At 43.2% G+C, this 22,081-nt stretch overlaps 1 protein-coding gene across 6 annotated transcripts in view; it reads right to left on the bottom strand.

Moving 5' to 3' along the window:
* Nucleotides 1-18,094, bottom strand: part of TRIM37 (tripartite motif containing 37) — a 48,860-nt gene extending 30,766 nt beyond the window's left edge. For 3 of the 6 annotated variants that reach the window (XM_077311173.1, XM_077311171.1, XM_077311176.1), the window contains exons 1-8: nucleotides 16,834-16,850; nucleotides 12,691-12,792; nucleotides 10,675-10,715; nucleotides 9,060-9,176; nucleotides 8,234-8,321; nucleotides 4,244-4,366; nucleotides 1,639-1,762; nucleotides 286-353 (exon numbers count right to left, since the gene is read on the bottom strand). In XM_077311173.1, coding sequence (XP_077167288.1) covers nucleotides 286-353; nucleotides 1,639-1,762; nucleotides 4,244-4,366; nucleotides 8,234-8,321; nucleotides 9,060-9,176; nucleotides 10,675-10,715; nucleotides 12,691-12,759 — 630 coding nt within the window. In that variant the 5' untranslated portion in view covers nucleotides 12,760-12,792; nucleotides 16,834-16,850. Of the gene's footprint in view, nucleotides 1-285; nucleotides 354-1,638; nucleotides 1,763-4,243; nucleotides 4,367-8,233; nucleotides 8,322-9,059; nucleotides 9,177-10,674; nucleotides 10,716-12,690; nucleotides 12,793-16,833; nucleotides 16,852-17,761 lie in introns of those variants that run through there. The other 3 variants (XM_077311172.1, XM_077311174.1, XM_077311175.1) reach the window with 3 other exon arrangements.
* Between the last annotated feature and the right edge of the window lie 3,987 nt (nucleotides 18,095-22,081).

Genomic DNA, 22,081 nt, shown 5'->3' on the forward strand with positions numbered 1-22,081 from the left:
CATCAATCTCATAGAAAAGGTAGGTAAAGGGGCCCAAACTTTCCAGAGAAAATACTTTAGTATTACACTTTCATTTGATGACAGAAAGCCAAACACACACATGCTAGTTTTGTGTGTGTGTGTTTTAAATTGAATAACTCAGCTTAAACCTCTGAACACAGTAGCTCACAAGAAGAAAGTTCACAGAATTTGCATGTGAAACTAATTTTATACAATACGGGGAGGATCAGAGATTTAAACAAGTGAAACTTCCTCAGATAGCTTTAAATGATTTGTTTCCATTACCTGGTGCTCTACTTCTTGCAGTAGGGATTCAAGGAGTTCTGTTTCTTGGGTGAGTGAAGTTTTTTGCCCTAGTCAGAGGACAAACAGAAAATGAAGGTTATTTTTTTTTAATGATAGAATTCTTCAGACTTAAACTTGCTTGAGGCTTTATTCCCCCACCCGATATTTAGGGAAAATGTGACATTTACAAGTGCGTGTGGTTAGACAGGTGTACCATGATCAATTTACCAAAAAATGCCTAAGAGTGCACCAAAGAGTGCAGCAAAAATGCTGAGCTGGCTTCATCCAGCAGAGCAATTCTGAAACGCACAAAGAAAAATGGTTCTGAAGCTGAAGTACATGTTTCAGACAAGGTGTGCAAGTTATGTCATAGAAGGCTTTATCTTTGAAGAGGCATTCCATTCTGCAACAGAGAAAAATGGGAAATGCCTCAGAAGACAGTACTTGCCTGCCAGCTGGAGATATTACAAGCAGTTGCTAAAAGAACCCTGTCCTTAAAAAATACCAGCCAATTAATGCGGAGCACAATACAATTTTTAAACATTACTGATATTGATTCAATAGGGTAACCCTGACAACCATGTTTTATTAGATTTGTTTTTCAATTGTGCCTGTAAATCCTAGAACTTAAAAGCTGCAGGTCAGTATGATGGTTAAGCCCATGAGTTCAAAGTCCCTGATACAACTCTCCGTTCAACCATGAACTCACTGGGTGGGCTTGCAAGGCACTGTTACTCAGCCCCAACATATAATTCACAGAAACAATTGCTGCACTAATGCAGAGTTGTGCTAAAAGTTACCAAGATAACATAAGATGCTCTAGCTCAGTGGTTGTTGCAATACAGTTCCTCATATTGTGGTGACCCCCAACCATAAAATGATGCAAGTGTTCTTTCACAGAAATTAAACCAAAACTATAAATGGAATGAAGACCCATTTTTCGGGATTGTATATACATTCGTTTTTCCCGGCGGTTTCTCAGTTCAGTTCTCCCTCTTGTCCCACCATGCTGATCTCGCTCTTTTCCGCTGCTCCGGACAGATGAACGCTGTATCTCAATCTACCCTGCAAGGCTGTTGTGTGGATGGCTCCCCCCCCCCGGCCAAGTAGCTTGCCCTGCCGCGACCTCTGGGAAAGGGTCGTTCGACCCCCAAAGGGGTCCCAACCCTCAGGTTGAGAACCACTGGGTCTACGTATTAACAAGGTTATGAAAATGTGACAGTATGGTTCAACTCTCAATTTAGTTTCTTTCAGGGTCCTTTTTCAAATTCTAACTGCAGCTGCCTCAGAACTTCAATAAGTCCATTTCCCCAAATCTAAAAATCAACAAAATGCAAAAAATAATAAGCCTACCCATTAGTGTTATAAGTTTGTTCTTCAGCTGAGTATCTAACCTAGCAATCATCATCTCCACTGCATTTCTGATTTCTCGAACACGCTCGTCTTTCGCACTGCGCACAGCTTCTACATTCCTTTCCTGAAAGACACAGGCAGGATTAATTTTACTTCTAGCCAGCAATGTCTGCATTCATTTATATAAGAAATAGCTTTAAGGGAAACTCGCAGGATGCTCTCTATCAGGGGTCCCCAACCTTTCTGAATCTGTGAATCCTGAGACAGTGTGGCAGCTGCAGCACAAAATGGCTGTCACGGGAGGCAAAGGCAGCCACAAAATGACTGCTGCAGCTAATCTGCAGCTACACAGAGAAGATCCTTGTATTGTGGGGGTCGCCGCCGCCAATGCAGCATTTAAAAAAATCTGCACAGCCAATCAAATCTCCAGTGGCCAATCAGAAGCCTTGCTTGACAAAAGCCCCACCTGGCCCCACCCACTTTCAAAAAACATTTGGTGGGTACCAGGTAAGGACTCAGCAGGGGCCATGGTTGCCCAACACATTGGGGACCCCTGCCCTATATGGGAGTAGCCTTTATTAAAAGATACTAGAGTACTGAGCTGAGGAGGGAAGCAGATGGGGCAGTGACATGCACCACAAGTAAACTTTTATTTAAGTTCATTTATTGATGTATAAGTAAAAGATACTCTATATTGTTAAATTGTTAATTTGTTATTTGTTCAGAAAACTCTTATGCTGCTCTCCAGAGAACCTGCTTGAGGGGGCTTATACAAATTATAAAACAATATAAAATGCCATAAAAGTTGTTCACAGTTTTAGAAGCCATTTAAAATCCCAGGATTAAAAACCCAGCCACAGCATAAAAACACTGAGCAGCCTGAAAAAAAGTGGATACTAAAAGCAGACTATAACCACATTTGCAAAAGATCAGCTGGTTAATCAAAAGCTTTGGTGAACCACCTGAAGTTTCTGGACAGTTTGCAAAGGCAGCCCCACATAAAGATGTTTCACAGCAATCCAATCTGGATGTAAACAGAGAATTGATCACCTCGCCTTGATCACAGTAACTGATGAAGGGCCACAGCACCTTAACAGACAGAGTTCACAAAAGATGCTACGTGCCCCAGAGGAGACCTGAGTCGCAACAAAAGACCAGGATCCAGTGACATCCCCAAGTCACCCATTCAGTGGGAGTGCAACCCCCTTGAGCAACTTTGTCATTGACCAACAGCATCATGTCATTGACCAACAGTCTTGTATGGATTAACCTCTAGTTTTCTGTCCCTCACCCACCCCCTTACCTTCCCCAGGCACCAGCTCAAGACCTCCAGAGATCTACCCAGCTGTTAAGGAAAAGCAAAGCTGGGTGGAATCCCCGTATTAGTGGCACCTAATAGTCTCTTTCACAGAAGTTTCATGCAAATGCTAAACAGCATGGGAGATGCCACAGCATAAATGTCACAGGCCTGAGCTGCAATCACGAACAGATGAAGCTGACTTATATTGAATCAGACCCTTGGTCCACTGAAGTCAGTATGGTCTACTCCAGGGGTAGTCAAACTGCGGACCTGCCAGGGGCTCATGGGAATTGTAGTCCATGGACATCTGGAGGGCCGCAGTTTGACTACCCCTGGACTCTACTCAGACTCTCCAGTGTGTCAAACAGAGGTATTTCACATATCCTAATACCTGGTGGTCCTTTCATATGGAGATGCTGTGGATTGAACCTGGGACCTTCTCCATGCCAAGCAAAGACTCTACCACTGAGCCACTGCCCCTCCCCCAGCACCACCTTCTGGAATTGGTCTGTCAAGTAAAAGTCACACCACCAAAGTATGGCACCCTCCATCCCAATCCAGTCAGCCCGTCAAGAATGCCACAGTCGAGAGAATCAGGACAGTCAACAGGACCATGTTGACCACCTGGTAAAGATCAACAGGCTGGGCTGTTTCCTTCCCAAGCCTAGGCCTGAATCCAGATTGAAGTTGGTCTAGATCATCTTTCAGACACAATGAAGGCAGGCTATCATCTAGTCTTCATAACATTACATGCACTGTCTAGACATAACGTAAAAATCCCAGGCAGCATACATGATCACATCCCCAAAAGCGCCCTCTGGTGACATGAAGAAAAAGGTACTCTCAAGCAGAACACTTTTCTGCTTGTTAATTCTATAGTCTGGTTTTCAAGCCCAGCTATAATAAGATGTACAAAACAAAAGCTGTCCATGACTGGTATAAGAAAACCCTGCTTGACCAACAGTGGTTACAACAGCTTTCTGCTATGCTGATATTTTCAGGCTAGAGGACAAGATGAAGGTCCCATATGGAGAGAACACTGGGAAATTTTCCTGGCTTAAAATCCATGGTATCTTCAACTCTCCAAGGATATCAGTTTTTCAGCCTGGCCTGTCCCCACACATGCCATACCTGGCAAGCTTGAGACCCATATCCCAAATCTATGCACAGCCTATTGATGATGGATCTGGGAATGATAACAGGTAGTCAACTGACAAGTTTATTAAGAAGAGTAAATACACATGTCCAAAATGAATGAGAACGAGCTAACCCCTCCCCCCCCCCACACACACAAACACGCCTTACCACTTCTTGCTCTAAACTGATCAGCTCCATGAGCCTCCGGCGAAGCTTTGCCACTTCTTCATTCACTTTTGTGACATGTTGTTCATATATTTCAGCTAATGGCTTAAATGTATGCCCTCCGTGCTACAAGAAAGAGACACATATTTTAGCTTCATTACATCAGTTCAGAACAGGATGCTTCCTTTTGCCATGTTTCACAGAGAGTCCTGTCTAAACAATGTCTGGGGCATTAGTATTCTTCCAGTCTCTGAGGCAGAAAGTGATTTAGAGTACAGCACTTGCCAAAAATGAGATTCACAGCGCAGTTCTTTAGCTAATTAAGAGAAACTGGCTGAACACTCGGAACATGCAGACATTTAGAATTCTCATTCCATAATAAGGCCTAATTTAACACCCCTGGCATGCTCATAAGTGCGGGCAGCCTAATTCAAAGCCTCACTTTTTTTTCCTTGTTAAAGCGGAGCTCGCTCCATCAAGAATAAATGACTTTTTATGTAAAACACAGGAATATTGTTTCAAAAAAGTAGTTAAATGCTACTGTCTACGACAATTATTATTACTAATATTTTAACAAACTATTTTTAAAATTTAAAAAATCATGTTACAGTGGAAGAAGATATTTCTATATGAACTACTTCAGAAGACTTGTCCTACTTAATTTTCCACTCAGAATTCTTACTATCACAGTTGTTTAAAGTCTCCATTCTTAAAGTTCTTAAGCACTACAAGTCATGTAACTTCTGTGTCTTCCACTTTCAAGAGTCAGAGTGTGCTGCCCAAATTTAAATGCTTTCTTATTAATATGCCTCTTGTGGCGCAGACATGCAGTCTGAAAGCTCCGCCCATGAGGCTGGGAGTTCATTCCCAGCAGCCGGCTCAAGGTTGACTCAGCCTTCCAAGGTCGGTAAAATGAGTACCCAGCTTGCTGGGGGGTAAACGGTAATGACTGGGGAAGGCACTGGCAAACCACCCCGTATTGAGTCTGCCAAGAAAACGCTAGAGGGTGTCACGCCAAGGGTCAGACATGACCCGGTGCTTGCACAGGGGATACCTTTACCTTTACCTTATTAATATGCCAAGCCACTTTCAAGCTTTGACTAATTGTACTGAAGGAGCGGATCCTTCGGAGGCTGCTGCACTGGCCTCCTTGACTGATGTGAAGGGAACCCTGAAAAGGTAAAGGACTTGGGCATCAACATAGATTTAAAATCTTAGTTACTTTGATCAGAGTCAGGGTTAGAAGGAAGAATGGTTGTAAACAAGAATTTTTATTGCAGCTTACATAGATTCGGGTGAAATAGTGAGCAATATATATTGAAACTAGAGATGAGAAGTAATTCTATGTCGAATGTAATACATGACGAGGACCGTTATGAATATTGGTTTGACTTGTTTTCACAATTCATACAAATAAAAAAGAAAATGGCAAAACAAAAACAAAAACACAGATTTAAAATATTTGTATCAAAGCAGGTACAGAATTGTGTGGCAGAAGATCCAGAAAGACCTTCAAAGATGGACTAAATTCATTTTTTCTTGGTCTGCTAGGATAGCAATAATTACAATGAGCATGTTGCCTAAATTGAACTTTTTGTTCCCAATTGAATTAAGGGAGAAGGACTTGCAAGAATGGCTAAGGCATATGAATAAGTGTATTTGGAATTATAAAAGATTTAGGATTGTATTTAAGATCCTGAAGACAACCAAAGAAGCATGGCTTTAAATGTCCCAAATATTAAGTTGTATTACCATGTAGCAGAACTTGTGCTGATTTCCAACTGGATGAAAGAACTGCTGGGAAGATTCTTAAAGATAGAAAAAGTAGGTGTTGGGACAGGATTGCATAGCTTACTTTGGCCAAGCGAGAAAACGCAAGTACAGAAAAGACCTCTATGTGCTGAGAAGCTTTTTAAAATATGGAAAAAAATACAGTGCGAGGAGCAGTCCTAATATTTCTTCACTAAAATCTCCGACTGAAGCTCATATCGACAGGACATCACAGAAGAAAATAGATGTATCGGGATCATTAAAAGACTGGTGAGAAGTAAAGCAAGAAGGCAAGACTGCAGACTGGTTTAGCCATCTGCTATTAGTCTCAAAGATAAAAGAAGATTTAAAAATCTGTGATGGAAATCTCAGAGACTGAACTGAATTTGAATCAGAAATAATGCTGAACAAACCCCACCTTCTGGGAAAAGTCTATAAATCGTTGCTGAAATTAGCTACTGAAGCAGACTAGGTTAAAACCTGCATGGTGAAGTGGATGCAGAAGATGTATCTTTTGATATTTGGGAACAGCTCTGGTCCAAGAATATGAAGCTAACAGAACATCAACTACTGAGAGAGAATTGTTATAAATGTGGTATTTATCACCTAAAGGTATAAGTAAAATGTCAAACTAATTTGATGTTAGTTGCTGCAGATGTTATGGCTACGGGTTCCTTTTTTCATATATGGTGGTCTTATGGGAGAGTTAAAAGGTTTGGGATAAAAATTCATGAGAAACTGCAGAGGATACTTAAAATTCAGTTTCCATTAGATCCAAAATGTATATTATTAGGTATCTTTCCTGAGGATTTGTCTGGGTTTGCTAGGAAATTCTATTAATGAAAAGGAACTACACTGTTGATTTCCGAATGTTAGGGGCACGTAGGAGTAAAATTGCCTCAAAATAGAGAGCTTAAAGCTGAGAGATACGTCTTAATTGATATATTACTGTTAAATGGATTACAGACTCTGCAGTGGCAATCATTGAAGAAGTATTTGGAAACGGGGAAAAATATACCTAGGAGCCCGTTCTGATTGCCCAGAAATTATAGGATTTACACAGCAAACAAGAGTGGCTGTGAGGAAACTCTTTTATGCGACAACTGTTGCCATGGTAAAGTTTACCAACTCGATGAATAGAAGAACACCTGAAGAATTTTATGAACACTGTGACTTTTTTCCTAAAGCTTGCTGATTTATAGTGTATTAGAATACAATATTATTGTTTCAATTTCTTCCTTTATTTTTTCCTAATGATATAAAATAAATAAAAATGTTTATTTGGGTCTAGAAGCCAGCTGCAAAATTTAAGAGGCAGATTCCTGTCTCAGTCTTTGGGCTTTGTATTTTAGTAACCATGAATTCTAATTTCTTCTACCCTAAAGCATAAACCTACACTTACTTATTGTTTTTATTAAAAGTTTCACAAAAGTGTTGGGGCATACAAATAAATATGGGGTACCCCTGCCTGCCATCCCCCCCCAAAAGTTAATGTTTAATCTTAACACAACCATCTCAATTTCTCTTACTTTCATTATTACTTCAAATATTAGATCCAGTATAGAGAGCAGATGGTCAAGATATGAGTGCATCTACCAACAATGAACAGTGTAAAGTTAAGAGACAATAAAGCATCTTCTGATGTGAGATAATAAATTAGTGTTGCACTTCTACTGAGGATCAGTGAGACATATGACCACAAAATCACTGCTGAAAATATTACATACCACAAGAATTTCTAAGCATCATAGCAAATCTATCATCTATCAATCTTCTGTCTTCTATCATCTACCCATCATCTACCCATCATCTACCCATCATCTACCCATCCATCCATCCATCCGTTCTTCTGAAATGATAGTCTAAAAGCCCCTCCACAAATCATAAATAAATACATTTATTTATTAAATAATAATCAATTATTATTATTTCAATAAACTATTATTTCAATAAACTACAGGTAATTTCAATAAACTACAGTTACGGAACTCCTTTTTAAATTAATTACTTAACACATAATTTCTGTATGTGACTTGCTGCAAGCCTTGCAGCAATTAATTAATTAATTAATTAATTGGACTTCTAGCCCACCGTTCCTGCAAGGCTTGCGGCAAGTCACATACAGAAATTATTTTTACAGAAATAATGACATAATTGGCATGCAGAAGCACTAACAATTTAAATCAACACTGCCCCACATTTATACACAGGATTTCTACTCACCATCCCTCCCCAGAGAGCACACTGGTGGCAGATGCACTTCTTGCATGTCCAACAAAACACACTCAGTTTCTCATGATGATTTTCACACCTGTAAAACAAGAAGATGTTTAAGGTTCTAAAAAAAACCCTGTTTTTGCAAAACCTGTGTTTTTAAAAATTACTTAAAAAAAACAAGAAACTTGTTTTTATTAGACAGTGACAGTCAGGTTTAGAAGAATTTCTGATTTGCTAAATTACAAAGAGGAGTTACGCTAGACCATTATTCATATAGGCATGAGGAGGAATCTTTGGGTTACAAGTACCTTCCTCATATTCTCTTGACGTTTTTCATTTGTACACAGTCCTCAGTAACTTTAGACATCATTTTCCTTTTGCTTCTTATCTATCGCCCTGTTCTACCCACAAACTTCAATTAAACATTTCCCATAAGGAAACGAAAGGCAACAGTCAAGAAACAGTTAAGTCTGGAAAAGCCAATATTAAAGCAAGTCCCTGAATATCAAGAGGGTGGATACACCAACCTCATTCAGGAAGCACAACATAAAGTATATGAATCAACATCAATATGGTCAGTGACTCTTGACGGCTCAATCATCAAACAGCTGCCACTTTCATCAATGAAGAGAGCAACACCTCTACTGTATATTACGGGCCTAAACTCTTTGCCATCTCATTTAACATTATAATTAATACAACTATTGATCCAGCCCCAGCATCACAACCACTCTTATCTATGCAGATTATTTAAAGAGCTGAGATTTGTTCCCTAATAGAAGCAGAGTCATTGGTCAGAACTTTTCAAAACCCTCAGTCTACTCCCACATACTTGTCCTTTTCATTTTCTTCCTGCTTGTTGAGATTGCACAGCTGAAGTGTGTCGAGCTGCTGGGTCACTTCCTCAGCCCAGCGACAGTTGACAAGCTCCCGCAGCTGGAGTGGAGCTCTGCAAGCGAGATTAAAATAATTCAGTTCAACAATCCCAAACCAGTTCTGGCCTTCAGAAAATATTTCAGCAACTGGCATCTATCCTCCCATATAGGATCAACAACTTCTCAAACATCACTTGACCATTGTGGGTCAGTTCAGTATAGTACAACACAAGGAAGGGGGAACAGAAGGCACAAAGGAGGTGCACACAGAGAAAGATCCAATGAAAATTTGCTTCCTAGCTGCTCTCTCTCTCACACTTACTCAGAATATCTCTTTTTGACCAATACTGCACAAAGATAAGCTAAGGTTACAAATAATTTTGCACTTGCTTAGGGAAGTTCTGACACTGTAAGGAAGATAATTAAATCTGCAGATGATACTAAATTAGGAAGGGTGACGATCATACTACTAGACAGAATCAAGATGAAAGATAATTCAGACAGGCTGGAAAAGTGGGCTAAAACTAACAGAATGAATTTCAACAGAGATAAATATATGGGTCTGCCTTTAGGCAGGAGAAACAACTGCATAATTATAGGATGGGAGAGACTCTTCTTGGCAGCAGTCCACGTGAAAAGCACCTAGAGGTCTTAGTAGACCATAGGCTGAACATGAGTCAGCAGGGCGAAGCAGTACCTGAAAGGTAAATGTGATTTTTGACTGCCTCAACAAAAGTAGAGTGTCCTCATAGTGAGATCCAACCAGAGCAGAGTAAAATGATAATTATTGCTCTGTGTCCAGATCACAGAGCAATAATTATCATTTTACTCTGCTCTGGTTAGATCTCACTAGGAATACTATGCTCAGTTTGGGGTACCACAGTTTAAGAAGGATGTTGACAAACTGGAATGCATCCAGAGGAAAGCAATGAAGATGATGAAAGATCTGGAGACCCTATGAAGAAATGAGTTGGGTACATTTATCCTGGAAAAATGAAGACTGAAAGATTATATGATAGCCGTCTTGGAAAAATGAAGACTGAGAGATTATACGATAGCCATCCACAAATATCTGAAGGGCTATCATAGAGAGGATGGAGCAGAGCTGTTTTCTGTTGCACCCAGAAAGTGAAATCAGAGCCAGTAGATTGAAATTAAAGCAAACGAGTTTTTGACAAAAAATCAGGAAAAACTCCTGAGAGTTAGAGCAGTTCCTTAGTGAAAGAGACTTCCTCCAGAGGTGGCAGACTCTCCTTCCCTGGAGGTTTCTAAGCCAAGGATTTGCGGTCATCCAACAGCAATGCTGATTCTGTGAATTTAGACAGGAAAGATAAGCTGGTGCTTGACTCTTGTGGCCCTTTATTATATATCCAGAGTAATGCCAATTGTCACTTTGGAGTCAAGAAAGAATTTTCCTCCAGGCCCCAGTGGTCCAGGGATCCTAGAGGTGCCTTCCTATGCACATAACAGCAGGGGGCATGGAGAGGACTTCCTACATTGTATAGGGGGCTGGACTAAAGGACCCTTCCAGTCCTAAGTTTCTGTGGTTCCCAAGAGTAACACATAACTTACCGACAGTGAGGACACTGGGCTCTTTGTTCTGTCAACCAGCGCTGTCAAACAAATATATACAGCTTGTAAGATACAGAAGAAATGAACAAACATTAGATAGCAGCACAGATCTCTGTCTGGATTTCAGCATAGAATGCATACACCCACACACACCCACAAATGTATTTACCTTTAAAAAAAAGAAATATGCAACTTGCTGAGGGTAGATGGGCAGCTACAGAGCAATCCTAAGAACATTTTCTTCAGAGTAAGGCCCTGCTGACTAGGAATATGAGCAGACCTATGATACAGCTAATTTGGTAAGGAAACTATATTATTCCCACTTCCACACGTACACTTTTAGATCACAAATGGTTTGCATAGGCTAGTGTAGAATCAGCATAGCACTAGCATAGGCTTGTAGAATCACTAGCACAGGGTAGTATGGAAAGTAGCAACTGTGGGCTAGTAACATGAATACAATTCCACCTAATTTTTAGATGCAGCAGTAATAATATACGACTAGAAGACAACAACAGAGCTTTGTGTGCATGTTAAGTGCCGTCAAGGTGCTTCTGACTTATGATGACCCTATGAATTATTGCCCTCCAAAATGTCATGGTGTTAGCTGCCTGGCTCAGATCTGGCAAACTAAGGGCCAGGGCTTCCTTCCTTGAGCCTATTAATGTTGGGTTTTCCTCTTTTCCTGCTGTCTTTAACTTTTCTTAGCATTATTAGCTTTTGCAGTGGCTCTTGTTTCTCATAATGTGACCAAAGTGCAATAGCCTCAGTTTGGTCATTTAGATTCTAGGAGGCATTCAGGCTTGCATTGATCCAGAACCCACTTATTTGTCTTTTAAACAGTCTATGGTATCTATGGAACTCTCCTCCACTAACACATTTCAAATTAAACAACTGTCTTCCTGTCAGCTTTCTTCATTGCCCAACTTTCACACCCACACACAGTAATGGAGAATACTATAATATGAATTATCGTGATCATGGTCATTAGCAACACATCTTTACACTTATGGATCTTTTCTAGTTCTGCTATGGCTACCCTCCCCACCCTCCATGTCCTTGTGATTTCTTGGTTGCAGTCTCCCTTTTGGAGGATATCTAAGTCAAGAAATAGAACATCTTTAACAAAAATCAACTTTTGTATTGATGTTAAGGTTGTGTAATTATTAAGAAGATCATTGAGAATAATGACAGAAGACAATTGAATAACAACATTCAAATATGCATATAGCTACATACAATTTTTTTAAAAAGGAGTGGGAAACTATAATGTGTGTCCTGAACTTCTCAGTAAACAAAGTACTATTTTATAAAATAAACTTAGAAGAGAAACTATCATAAGTGCTATACAGAGAAGTAGAGAAACAATAGAATGGGCTAAAGACTAGGCAAGTCAATAAGGCATCTCAAGAATAAAACATGTAACAGCCCTGAAAGCTAAATAGAGAAAAACACAACAGGTAAGCCAGCTAATTGTAGATCCTGTTTCACTAGAGCTTTCTCAAGTGTAAAGCATGTACCAACATGAAAAGGATTAACATATGCAGTCTATACTAGAAACAATATGTTAATGTTCCTTCCATTCATTTTCAGACCATCTTCATCTAAATCTGACAATTTTCTGATGTGATGGATTAGAAAGACAGGGAAATAAAATATATCCTTTACAAAACCATTCTGTTTTTCCATAGTGAGTTGTTAGCAAAAGAAAAGGGTCTGCAGCACATAAATCAGGGGTAGATACCGCCCAGATCAGCACAATCTCATCAGAGCTCAGAATCTAAGCAGGGTCAGCCCTGGTTAGTATTTGGATGGGAGGCCTCCAAGGAAAACCAGGGTCATGACGCAGAGGCAAACAACAGCAAACCACCTTTAACATCTCTTGCTTTGAAAGCCCCATGGGGTCTTCATAAGTCAGCTGTGACTTAATGGCACTTTTCAGCACCACCAGGTACCCTCATCTTCATCTGAACCATTCATACAGAGAAGCTGGAAACACAGCCCAATCCTGCTTACCCGAATGCAACTGAAACAGCAGAGTTTGGAGCAGTGTGGACAAAGGCGGGCATCACGTAATTTCTCCATACAAATGAAACATCGGAACACTTCAGCAATGCTCTGTAATAAATAAATACATACACTCCAATCATGACCAAGACAAAAGAAATACATCAGTTCTATAAATTCATCCCAGAGCACATAAATGCGTGCCCAAGTCTTTTACAACACAGATCTCAGTTGTGCCTTGCTTCTATGAGTGCATAATATCCTAAAATCATTACAAATTTAGAGTCCAGATACAATGCCATGGAATTAAAACAATCGGTTCAGACTTATAGGTGGAGTGAGAGGGAAAATTAACATACAGCATAATGAAACTGCCCAAGTTCCAGAGATACAAATGTGCATAACATCAGTGGGTAGATGGGAAAGGTACATAGAACTTTTGGAACAATATGAACAAGGACAAACAGTTAACAGCACAACAGTAATCAAAACACTTGAGGGGAGTAATAGCAACAGTTAGAGACATACTGGATGTCAAGATTGCCTGGCAAGGAACAGTTTGTAGGGAGGTCCCTGTTACTGGCCTCATCTGAAACCCTGGCAGAAGAGCTCCATTTTCCAGGCCCTATGGAACCATTTGAGTTCTGATAGGGCCTTGATTTCATTGGGGAGCTCGTTCTACCACATTGGGGCCATAGTTGGGAAAGCTCTGGCTCTGGTCGAGGCCAGGTGGACTTCTTTGGGGCCAGGGATCACCAGGTTGTTTGAATAGATACAGCGTGTCGCTCTTCAGGGAGTATATGCAAACAGACGGTCCTTGAGGTACACAGGACCTTGACCACGTTTCACCTTGGAGGTGAGTACTAAAAACCTTAAACCTAATTTGGTGCAGCTGCTGGAGAATCAGGGTAATGTGGGCTCTCCATGGGGTTTGAGTGAGGAAGCGAGCAGCTGCATTTTGTATCAATCATAACTTCTGGAGCAAGGATAAAGGAAGATCTGTATACAGCAAGAGGCAGTAATCCAGTCTTAGAGGTGACTGTTGTGTGGATCGCCGTGACAAGCTGTTCTGGGGCCAGATAGTGGAGATGGAAAAATGCCTGCTGCGTTACTCTCATGACTGAAGCCTCCATGGCTAGGGAAACAACAAGGATCATGCCCAGGCTCCTGTCCAATTGTCCAGTTTTGAGTAGCACTCTGTTCAGGCTGGGGAGTCACGCTTCCTGGTCTGGCCTTTTCCACCTATCCAAATGACTTCCCCTTAGAGGGAGGGGTTAAGCTTCATGCAACTATGCTTGAACCATCCCGTTAATGCCTTCAAGCATCTGGCCAAGGATTCAGGGGGGTTATCCAGCTAACCATCCATTAGATCAGGAGCTGGGTGGCATTGGCATATTGGTGACATCCCAGGCCATGACTTTGGACCAGTTGGGTAACAGGACGCATAAAGACTAGTGTTGGGGAGAGAATCGCCCACAGTGGGACTCTGCTTTTTGTCCTTGAAGGAAGGAGGACAGTCATTTTAAAACTGTCCCCTGGATCCCTGTGTTTGTGAGATGGCGAGTAAGACGCTTCCCTTCCTCTCCCCACAGCAGGCACCTTCTCAGGTAGGTGGGGCTGAGAGAGTTCTGAGAAAACTGTGACAAGCCAAGTGGGGAGTAAAACCTTACCCTCCAGATTAGAGTCTGCAATTCTTAACCACTACATCACATTAATTCTCACCACTACTGAACGGACAGAAAGCCCATCTACATGCCAGGAAAATGTCCATCTTCCCTATTCAGATAAGATGCCAAAATATGGGAAGATCTCTGTGGTAAACCTAATACAATTTAACGTTTATGTAATCACAACCTCATTTAAAAAATCAAATTTAAAAGAGGTCACATGAGACACGATACTGGAAAAATAGGCATGATCAAATGAAGATCTCCTCAGTGTTTATTTTCTTCATACAACACACACAGTATAGCTACAAACCCAATAAATTCTCTGATTTGATAAGCAGAAGTATGCTTTAGACACTGGGCTAATCTTCTATCTTCTACTCATATATAAAGTTACTAACCCACCTCCAGAAATATTTTACATCCAGACTTTCACTTCCCAAAAAACAGTCCTGCAACTTGTGCCTTTCACACTAATCAGCTGTGTGTCATAGAACTACACATACCTGGGCACAGTAATACTCACTCCAACGTTCACAATTACAGAAGCTGGAATGGAAGCCTCAGGGCAACACAACCTTCAAGCAGAGGACCAGCTGATGGGCTGCTCTTACTCCATCACCTAATACCCTGCCCCTTCCCACCACGAATCCTGACTGTAAGGTAATCCCAATTTGATACCACAGAAGACAAAGATGTCTCAGCCCTTTCTCAAGTGGGGTACATAGAGGTGCTTACTTAAGAAAACCCAGAGAAATTCAATTGCCATTGCAATCTTTAAGGTGGAGTCTTCCAGCTTTCATACAAAGAGGGAGAGTCCAGAAGACGAGACACCAGTTGGTGCACATGTTGAATGTCCAGCCCTCATACACAGGCAGCACAAGGAATAGAGCAAGACAGAAGGATACCTTCCAGAGTTCCTGATGCCACCTCCACCCCCACACTGGCAAAGTCCCTCCCAATCATATGTAAAGAAAAGTATTTAGAGAGCAGGAATGTACATTTGGGTCTTAATCCAGTCTGCAACAAATACTTTTCAAGCAGCCATCTTTAAGAGACTGCTGAGGAACTCAGAAGCCCTGATCTCAAAGGAGTGTGTAGGCACTTCCAGAAGGTACATAGCACTGGCCTTTTCCTCATTCAGGTAGCAACAAAAATGTTCTCTGGTTAGTTTACAGGAATCCTAACACCATAGCTTTGGTATCGACAAATTTTCCTTGGTTCTAGGAGCCAGTACAAAAAATTAGGGACCAGATTCACTTTCAGCCTTCAAGATTTTGCATTTGAATTAACATACTTTCTAGTAACTGATACCCAAAAATGCAATCCTAAACTCTTAAATTATGAAAAGATATGAAAAAGTTGTATCAAATAAATGTGATGTAACCATGTAACCAAAACAAAAACTAGCGTCTAACCCCAATTCAGCTTCTCCCCAATTTCTGATAATTTCATCACTGCTTTAAAAAGCTACAGATAATTTAACAGAGGAGACATTGTAGAATGCAACTATTTAAGAAATGAATTTATCCACCGTCACTGAATGCTGTAAAGCAGTGGTCCCCAACCGCGGTTCCCTCTCCCTGCCCCCCCCCCACAGTAAAAAACTTCCCAGGCCGCAAGTTTGCGGCCCGGGAAGCTTCTTACTGTGGGAGAGGGGGGAGAGGGAATCAGGGCCGTGCCGCGCAGCGCACATGCGCGGCCAAAATCGCACATGCACGGCATTTTCGTGCATGCGAACATGCGTGAAAGTGCCGCGCATGCGCAATTTCGGGTCGCGCAGCGCACATGTGCATGCATGTGCGGCCCGGCCGCGTTTGCTCGCTGTGCTGGCGCGGGAGCGGGCGCGCATGCGTGCTGCGCGGGCGGGGCAGTTGCCCTGCCGGTCCCCAGCCGAAAAAAGGTTGGGGACCACTGCTGTAAAGAACACAAATAAGCAACAGCAAAAAAAACCCCTCATACGCTCACTAGTTTGTCATAAAGAGGCATAACAATAAATTCATGGGTGAAAATACTAGGTGTAGCAATGAACTTGCTTATTGATTGACTGAGTATATTTATATACCGCCTTCCCCTTGTGGCTCAGGGCGGTTTACAGAGAACATGAACAGGTACAATATAAATTCAATAACAGCCAGTATAGGTTGTTTACTGATAGGAGCAATAAAAGTCAAAAAAGTAACCATAAGTAACAGCAACAACAGTAATAATAGAAGCATTCACATATCAACTGTAACCCTAAAGATTGGTCAGTTGCCCCTTGATGTCTTGAAAGGACATATCTGTATAAGAGGAACCATGGCCGCGTGGATTTGTTGAGCCCGGCCATGGCAACTTCCCATTCCTGTCCTACAACTCCCTTACTGGGCGATTTCATCCTTCCATCCTTATTCTTCTCTCTGGCATTATCCCCCTTATCTCCCTGTTGCCATGTCATAAGAATAACATAGGGAACTATTACAACAAAAATAGAGTTCAATAGCACCTTTAAGACCAACAAAGATTTATTCAAGGCGTGAGCTTTCAAGTGCATGCACTCTTCCTCAGACTCTATTTTTGTTGTGTGGTTCTGTAAAGCTGTTCTGACTGAGCAGTAATCTCAGGGCTCTCTCAGCCTCCCCTCCCTCACAGGGTGTCTGTTGTGGGGAGAGGAAAGGAAAGGAAAATGTAAGCCGCTTTGAGACACCTTCGGGTAGAGAAAAGCAGCATATAAGAACCAACTCTCCTTCTTCTACTTAAGGCCAACAAGGCTACCCACTTGAATCTATCCACAGGGGACTATTGTAAGTGAAGAGGGGGTGCCTACAAGGAACAGGGTGTGGGCCGCCCCCTCCCCCTGTGCACTAAGGCACGCACACAGAGAAAACTTGATAGTAATGCTCATGCGCCCCCGAGAACGCAGGTGCCGATGCCCATCGCGCGGGGACCCTTCCTATGTTGCCTAGCAACCTGCGGCACACCGCCCAGAAGCAGGGGCGGCCAAGCTGGGGCCCTCCGGTTGTCCAAGGACTACAATGACCATCAACCCCTGCAACTGTCGTCCACGAACAGGGGGATAGTCCCATGACGGCCCCCCTCGTCGGACAGCGGCCCTGCATAGCCCTGCCCCGCCGCCCTAGTCTACACCCGCGGGGAGGGGGAAGGGTCGAGCCGAGGGGGCCACAGCAGGTGCGCGAAGCCCCGCCCCCAACCCGGAAGGCCGTCCCCGAGGGAGGGGCCAGGGGTCCCGCACCATGGCAACCGCCGAGCCCGGCCCTGAGCCTCGCCCCGGGCACCAGGCGGGAGGGGGGGGCAGGCGGGGGTCTTACCCTTGCCCAAAATTGGAAACGAAATGCCAACCCAGTGAGGGGGGTGAGAAAAGAAACGCCCCAGAACTCCCCCCGCCATCAACGCCCCCCCCTTTCTTTTTTTACCTCCACGCTCTGCTCGTCCATGGCGCCGGGAGGCCTTTCCGCGGCCCCTCCGCCCGCTCCTCGCCGAAGAAACTCTCCCGGGAACACGGCGATCGGGGCCGGGGGAGGAGGGGGGCTGCGCTTGCCCGCGGCCGTCAGGCAAGCACCGGGCGACGACTTCCTGAGGTAAAACTGCGCGGGCGAACGGACGAGGGCGTCGGTTAACGGGCTCTCCTCATCCCGCCTCACGGTCGGCAAGGGGGGGGGGAGAGAGAGAACCGGGCTTCAGCAGCCGCCTTTTGCCCAGTGCGCCTGCGAGAGCGGACCCAGTGCGCAGGCGCCGCCCGGTCGGTACCTTCGGCGCGCTCCTGCGGGAGGGCCGAGGAGACGAGCAGTGCGCATGCTCCGTGCCGGTCTCTTGCTGCATCTAGGACGGAGCCTTAGCCGGCCCGGGGGAGGAGGATGCGTGCACGTGTGGATCTCTCTCTCTTGCAGCGTTCAGAAGAGGATTGGCGTCCCCCGTGGAAAAGGATAAGGTGCTGGGAAAGCCGCCACGAGGCGGCCTTAGGAAAGGTCTGGAGTCGGGAGTTCCTTAAAGCAGGGGTAGTCAACCTGTGGTCCTCCAGATGTTTATGGACTACAATTCCCATGAACCCCTGCCAGCGTTTGCAGTCGCTGGCAGGGGCTCATGGGAATTGTAGTCCATGGACATCTGGAAGGCCGCAGTTTGACTACCCCTGTAACAGTAAGAAAGGAGCAACAGTCCAGTAACTCCTTACAGACTAACAAAATTTGTGGCAGGGTAGGACTTTTCCCGAGTTACTGCTGGCTTCAGTTCCTCTTAAACTATGCAGAAATTTTGGAAACTACGTAGCCTGCTATCATGAAGCAGAGTTCCTTTAACAGGTAGGAAAGTTGGCTGGGAGAAGCCGTTCAAGCGACATTCAAGCATAATGGTGCAGCCAGTAAGAGCACGGGGGTTGAGCAGGAGATCACAGTTGAGCCTTCAGGGAGGGCAGTATATAAATATAATAAATAAATATTAATGGTTCTCTTATATATTGTTAGAAATTGTTGTGCATTCAAAATCATGATGTTTCTTGTATCTCTAACTTCAATGTAAACTGCCCTGAGCCTAACTGAGTGTGGTATATAAATATAATAAAAATTAAATAATTACTTCAAATAAGAAGTGCTTTGTGCTTCTGACAGCCACTGTGCCTTACCTCTGCTGAGGATGCATTCGAACCTCTGTTCCCATCGCACCCAAACAAAAACCTATGTTAGAACCCTGTATCTTTTTAATGACAGTATCTGTCATGGCTTCCCCAGAGATTCATGAGAAGAGAGCTGAGAATTCTGGTGCAGAAATGATGAGCCTGCCTTCAGCCATCGACAGTTGCATGAGAACAGCAGACATTTCTGTCCAGTGAGGACCCTTCCATCAGATCATCAAAGCTAAAACCAAGTCTGAAACATGACCCTACTGGATCAGACCAGTTATCCATCTAGTCCAGTTTCCTGTCTTACGCAGTGGTCACACAGTTCCTTTGGAGGGCCAACAGCAGGGCAAAGAGGCTGAGGCCTTCCCCTGATGTGGACTCTTGGCGCTAGCAGTCAGAGAATTAGTGCCTCTGCATATGGAGGTTCCTCTTAGTCCCCTTGGTTGGTAGCCATTGATAGAGGATAAATCTATCTAACCTACCTTTTAAAGCTGTTTATTCCTCTGGCAATGGGACTTTTAGCTGCTGAGGAGGGGCTGTTTGCTGGCTTCCCCGTGGCATCTGATTGGTCAGTTGGAAACAGAATGTCCGCATAAGTGGACAAAAGATCTGATGCAGCACAGCAGCTCTGGTGTTTTTCAATATGCTTTTGAGTTTTTCATAGAAATATCAGATACTTGCCTCTCATAGGCCTTTGCTGCTACTTAAGTAGCACGTAAAGGTCTAACAATATTATAGCAGTTGAATTAAGTATGACATAGAAGTAGAGCTGGTTTTCACACCCCACTTTTCACTACCCAAAGGAGTCTCAAAGCGGCTCACAATCGCCTTCCCTTCCTCTACCCACAACAGATATCCTGTGAGGTAGGTGAGACTGAGAGAGCTCTGACAGAACTGCTTAGGCAGCTCTAACAGGACTGTGAATAGCCCAAGTTCATCCATTTGGCTGCATGTCGAGGAGGAGTTGGGGAATCAAACCCGGCCTTCCAGATCAGAAGCTGCCGCTCTTAACCACTACACCAAGCTGGCTCTTAAACTCTTATTGAAATAAATGTTAAAAGCCTTTAAGGTTCCAGTAATTTTTCTTTTCTGTTACAAGAGCACACTAACATGGGTACATGTTTTATGCCCAGGATAAACACTGATAAACTCTGTTGGTCTTAAAAGTGTCACTGGACTCAAACTTTATTCTGCAATCCTGCTGTTAAGAGAGATGGGATACAGAACAAAAAAATCTCTGCTGACCAATTACAGTATTGCATGGATCCGACAAAGCAGGCTCTAGTTCACAAAAGCTTCTGCCACAAAACAATCTGTTGATACAGCTCATGTGTGCCATAACAAAACAATTTGGCTGCCCCTCTGGAATCTGCTATTTACAGCACCCACAGTTCTCTGCTCACTCAACATAAACCTACTAAGGCTAAATAGCATTGTACAGATTTTGACAGAAGGCATTTACAACGCAATCCAGTGTGCAGCTACTCCTTGTCTAATTTTAACAGGTTTCGCCTGGAGCAGCTCTGTAGAAAATTGCATTTGTTTTCTCTCCCACCAGCAAGAGCCAGCTTGGTTAGCAGCACAGACTTCTAATCTGGCAAGCTGGGTTTGATTCCCCGCTCCTCCTCCACATACTTGGGCTCGCCACAGCACTGATAAAGCTGTTCTGACCAAGCAGTAATATCAGGGCTCTCTCAGCCTCACCTCCCTAACGTAGCCATTAGATCTCACTAGTACAAACCACAGAACAGATTAGATGGTGCAGATATGGCAACTGTGAATTATAGCCAATTCCAGAGTTCAGCAGTACAAAAAAACAATGCTGAAAGTTATCATCCATTAAATTTAAAATAACATGAATGACTGAGGCACTATGTATTGAATCCAGCAATTTTTCTGATAGCACAAAGTGGAAGAGAGGTCCCTTCTGAATCCCAAAAATGTTCTGCCACGGAGAGCAGAGCCATGTGAGCTACACTACAGTGAGGAGGAAAATTAAGTAGCATCAGGCTTTTACTAATAGGAAGCCTTTTGGAAAGTTTTTAAAAAGTGCATTGCTTATCTACTTTTACCTCAAGCTACAATTATATTCCACAAAGTTTTGAAAAGTCATCATTTTTATTTGAGTTCACAAGCTCTGGCTCTGATTATACTAACAAGCAACCCAAATTCGTGCTTGTTTTGAACTAAGCACTGGAAAAAGAGCCTTTTTCCAAAAAAAAAATGCTGATATTTTGCTACTAATGGAAACTCTGTTTAAGGGCATGTCCTAGCATATCTGAGGATGTTTAATATATGCCTTATCATTTCATACTATCATCATCATACCATATATAAAAAAGCTTATCATCCTTCTGATGATGTGTTGAACGTTCCAAACCCGCTGACTGGCTCTCAATGGGAGACATGCCCCCAACAGGGAGAGGGCAGTTGCCAACTGAGGACCATTTGCAGGTTTCTCTTGCCTCCCTGCTCTACCTCCATGCCACTTTCCAGCATTTGGAAGAAGAGGAAGAACTGGCAGGTGAACTGGGGAGGTGTGGGAGGTTAGTTACATTCGGCCACAGCTGCAGTGCTGACCCCTGGCAGCACAGCCTAGCTTGCCTGGATGGCCAGTCGTGCTCCAAACCCGCCTGACCATTTGGTATGGGAGCCCAGGTGAGCACACTCCGCCAACCCAGCTGGGCTACCCTGCTCTGTAGGGGCCTTCCCACCCTTCGCCCTCCAACTTCCGGTCTTTGCTCTGCACAAACAGAGTTGGGAGGATGGAGGCTGGGTTCCAAAGGGCTCCTTGCAGAGCAGGGTGGCACAGCTAGTGAGCCCTCCTGACCTACAGCCCATTTTGAAAGTGCTACTTGTTTTATTAGTTTAAAAATACATGATCTGGGCAGCCCATAATCATTTTGGCTGAGTAAGTGCCATTCACCAAGCCTAGCTCTTATTTTGCTTCCATTTGAGAACAGAGGAATAGCTGTGGTCTAGAAAGGCAGACACACACTTGTGGCCTATGACAATGGGAAGCAAAACCAGGATCCAACCATCAGAGCAGCCAAACTCCAAGTCATTTCTAGCAATCAGGCTTCAGATCCTTCCAGAGAACCAACAGTTCAAAAAAAAA

This window comes from Paroedura picta, chromosome 15, assembly GCF_049243985.1.
Source record: "Paroedura picta isolate Pp20150507F chromosome 15, Ppicta_v3.0, whole genome shotgun sequence".
NCBI classification, from domain to species: Eukaryota; Metazoa; Chordata; class Lepidosauria; order Squamata; family Gekkonidae; genus Paroedura; species Paroedura picta.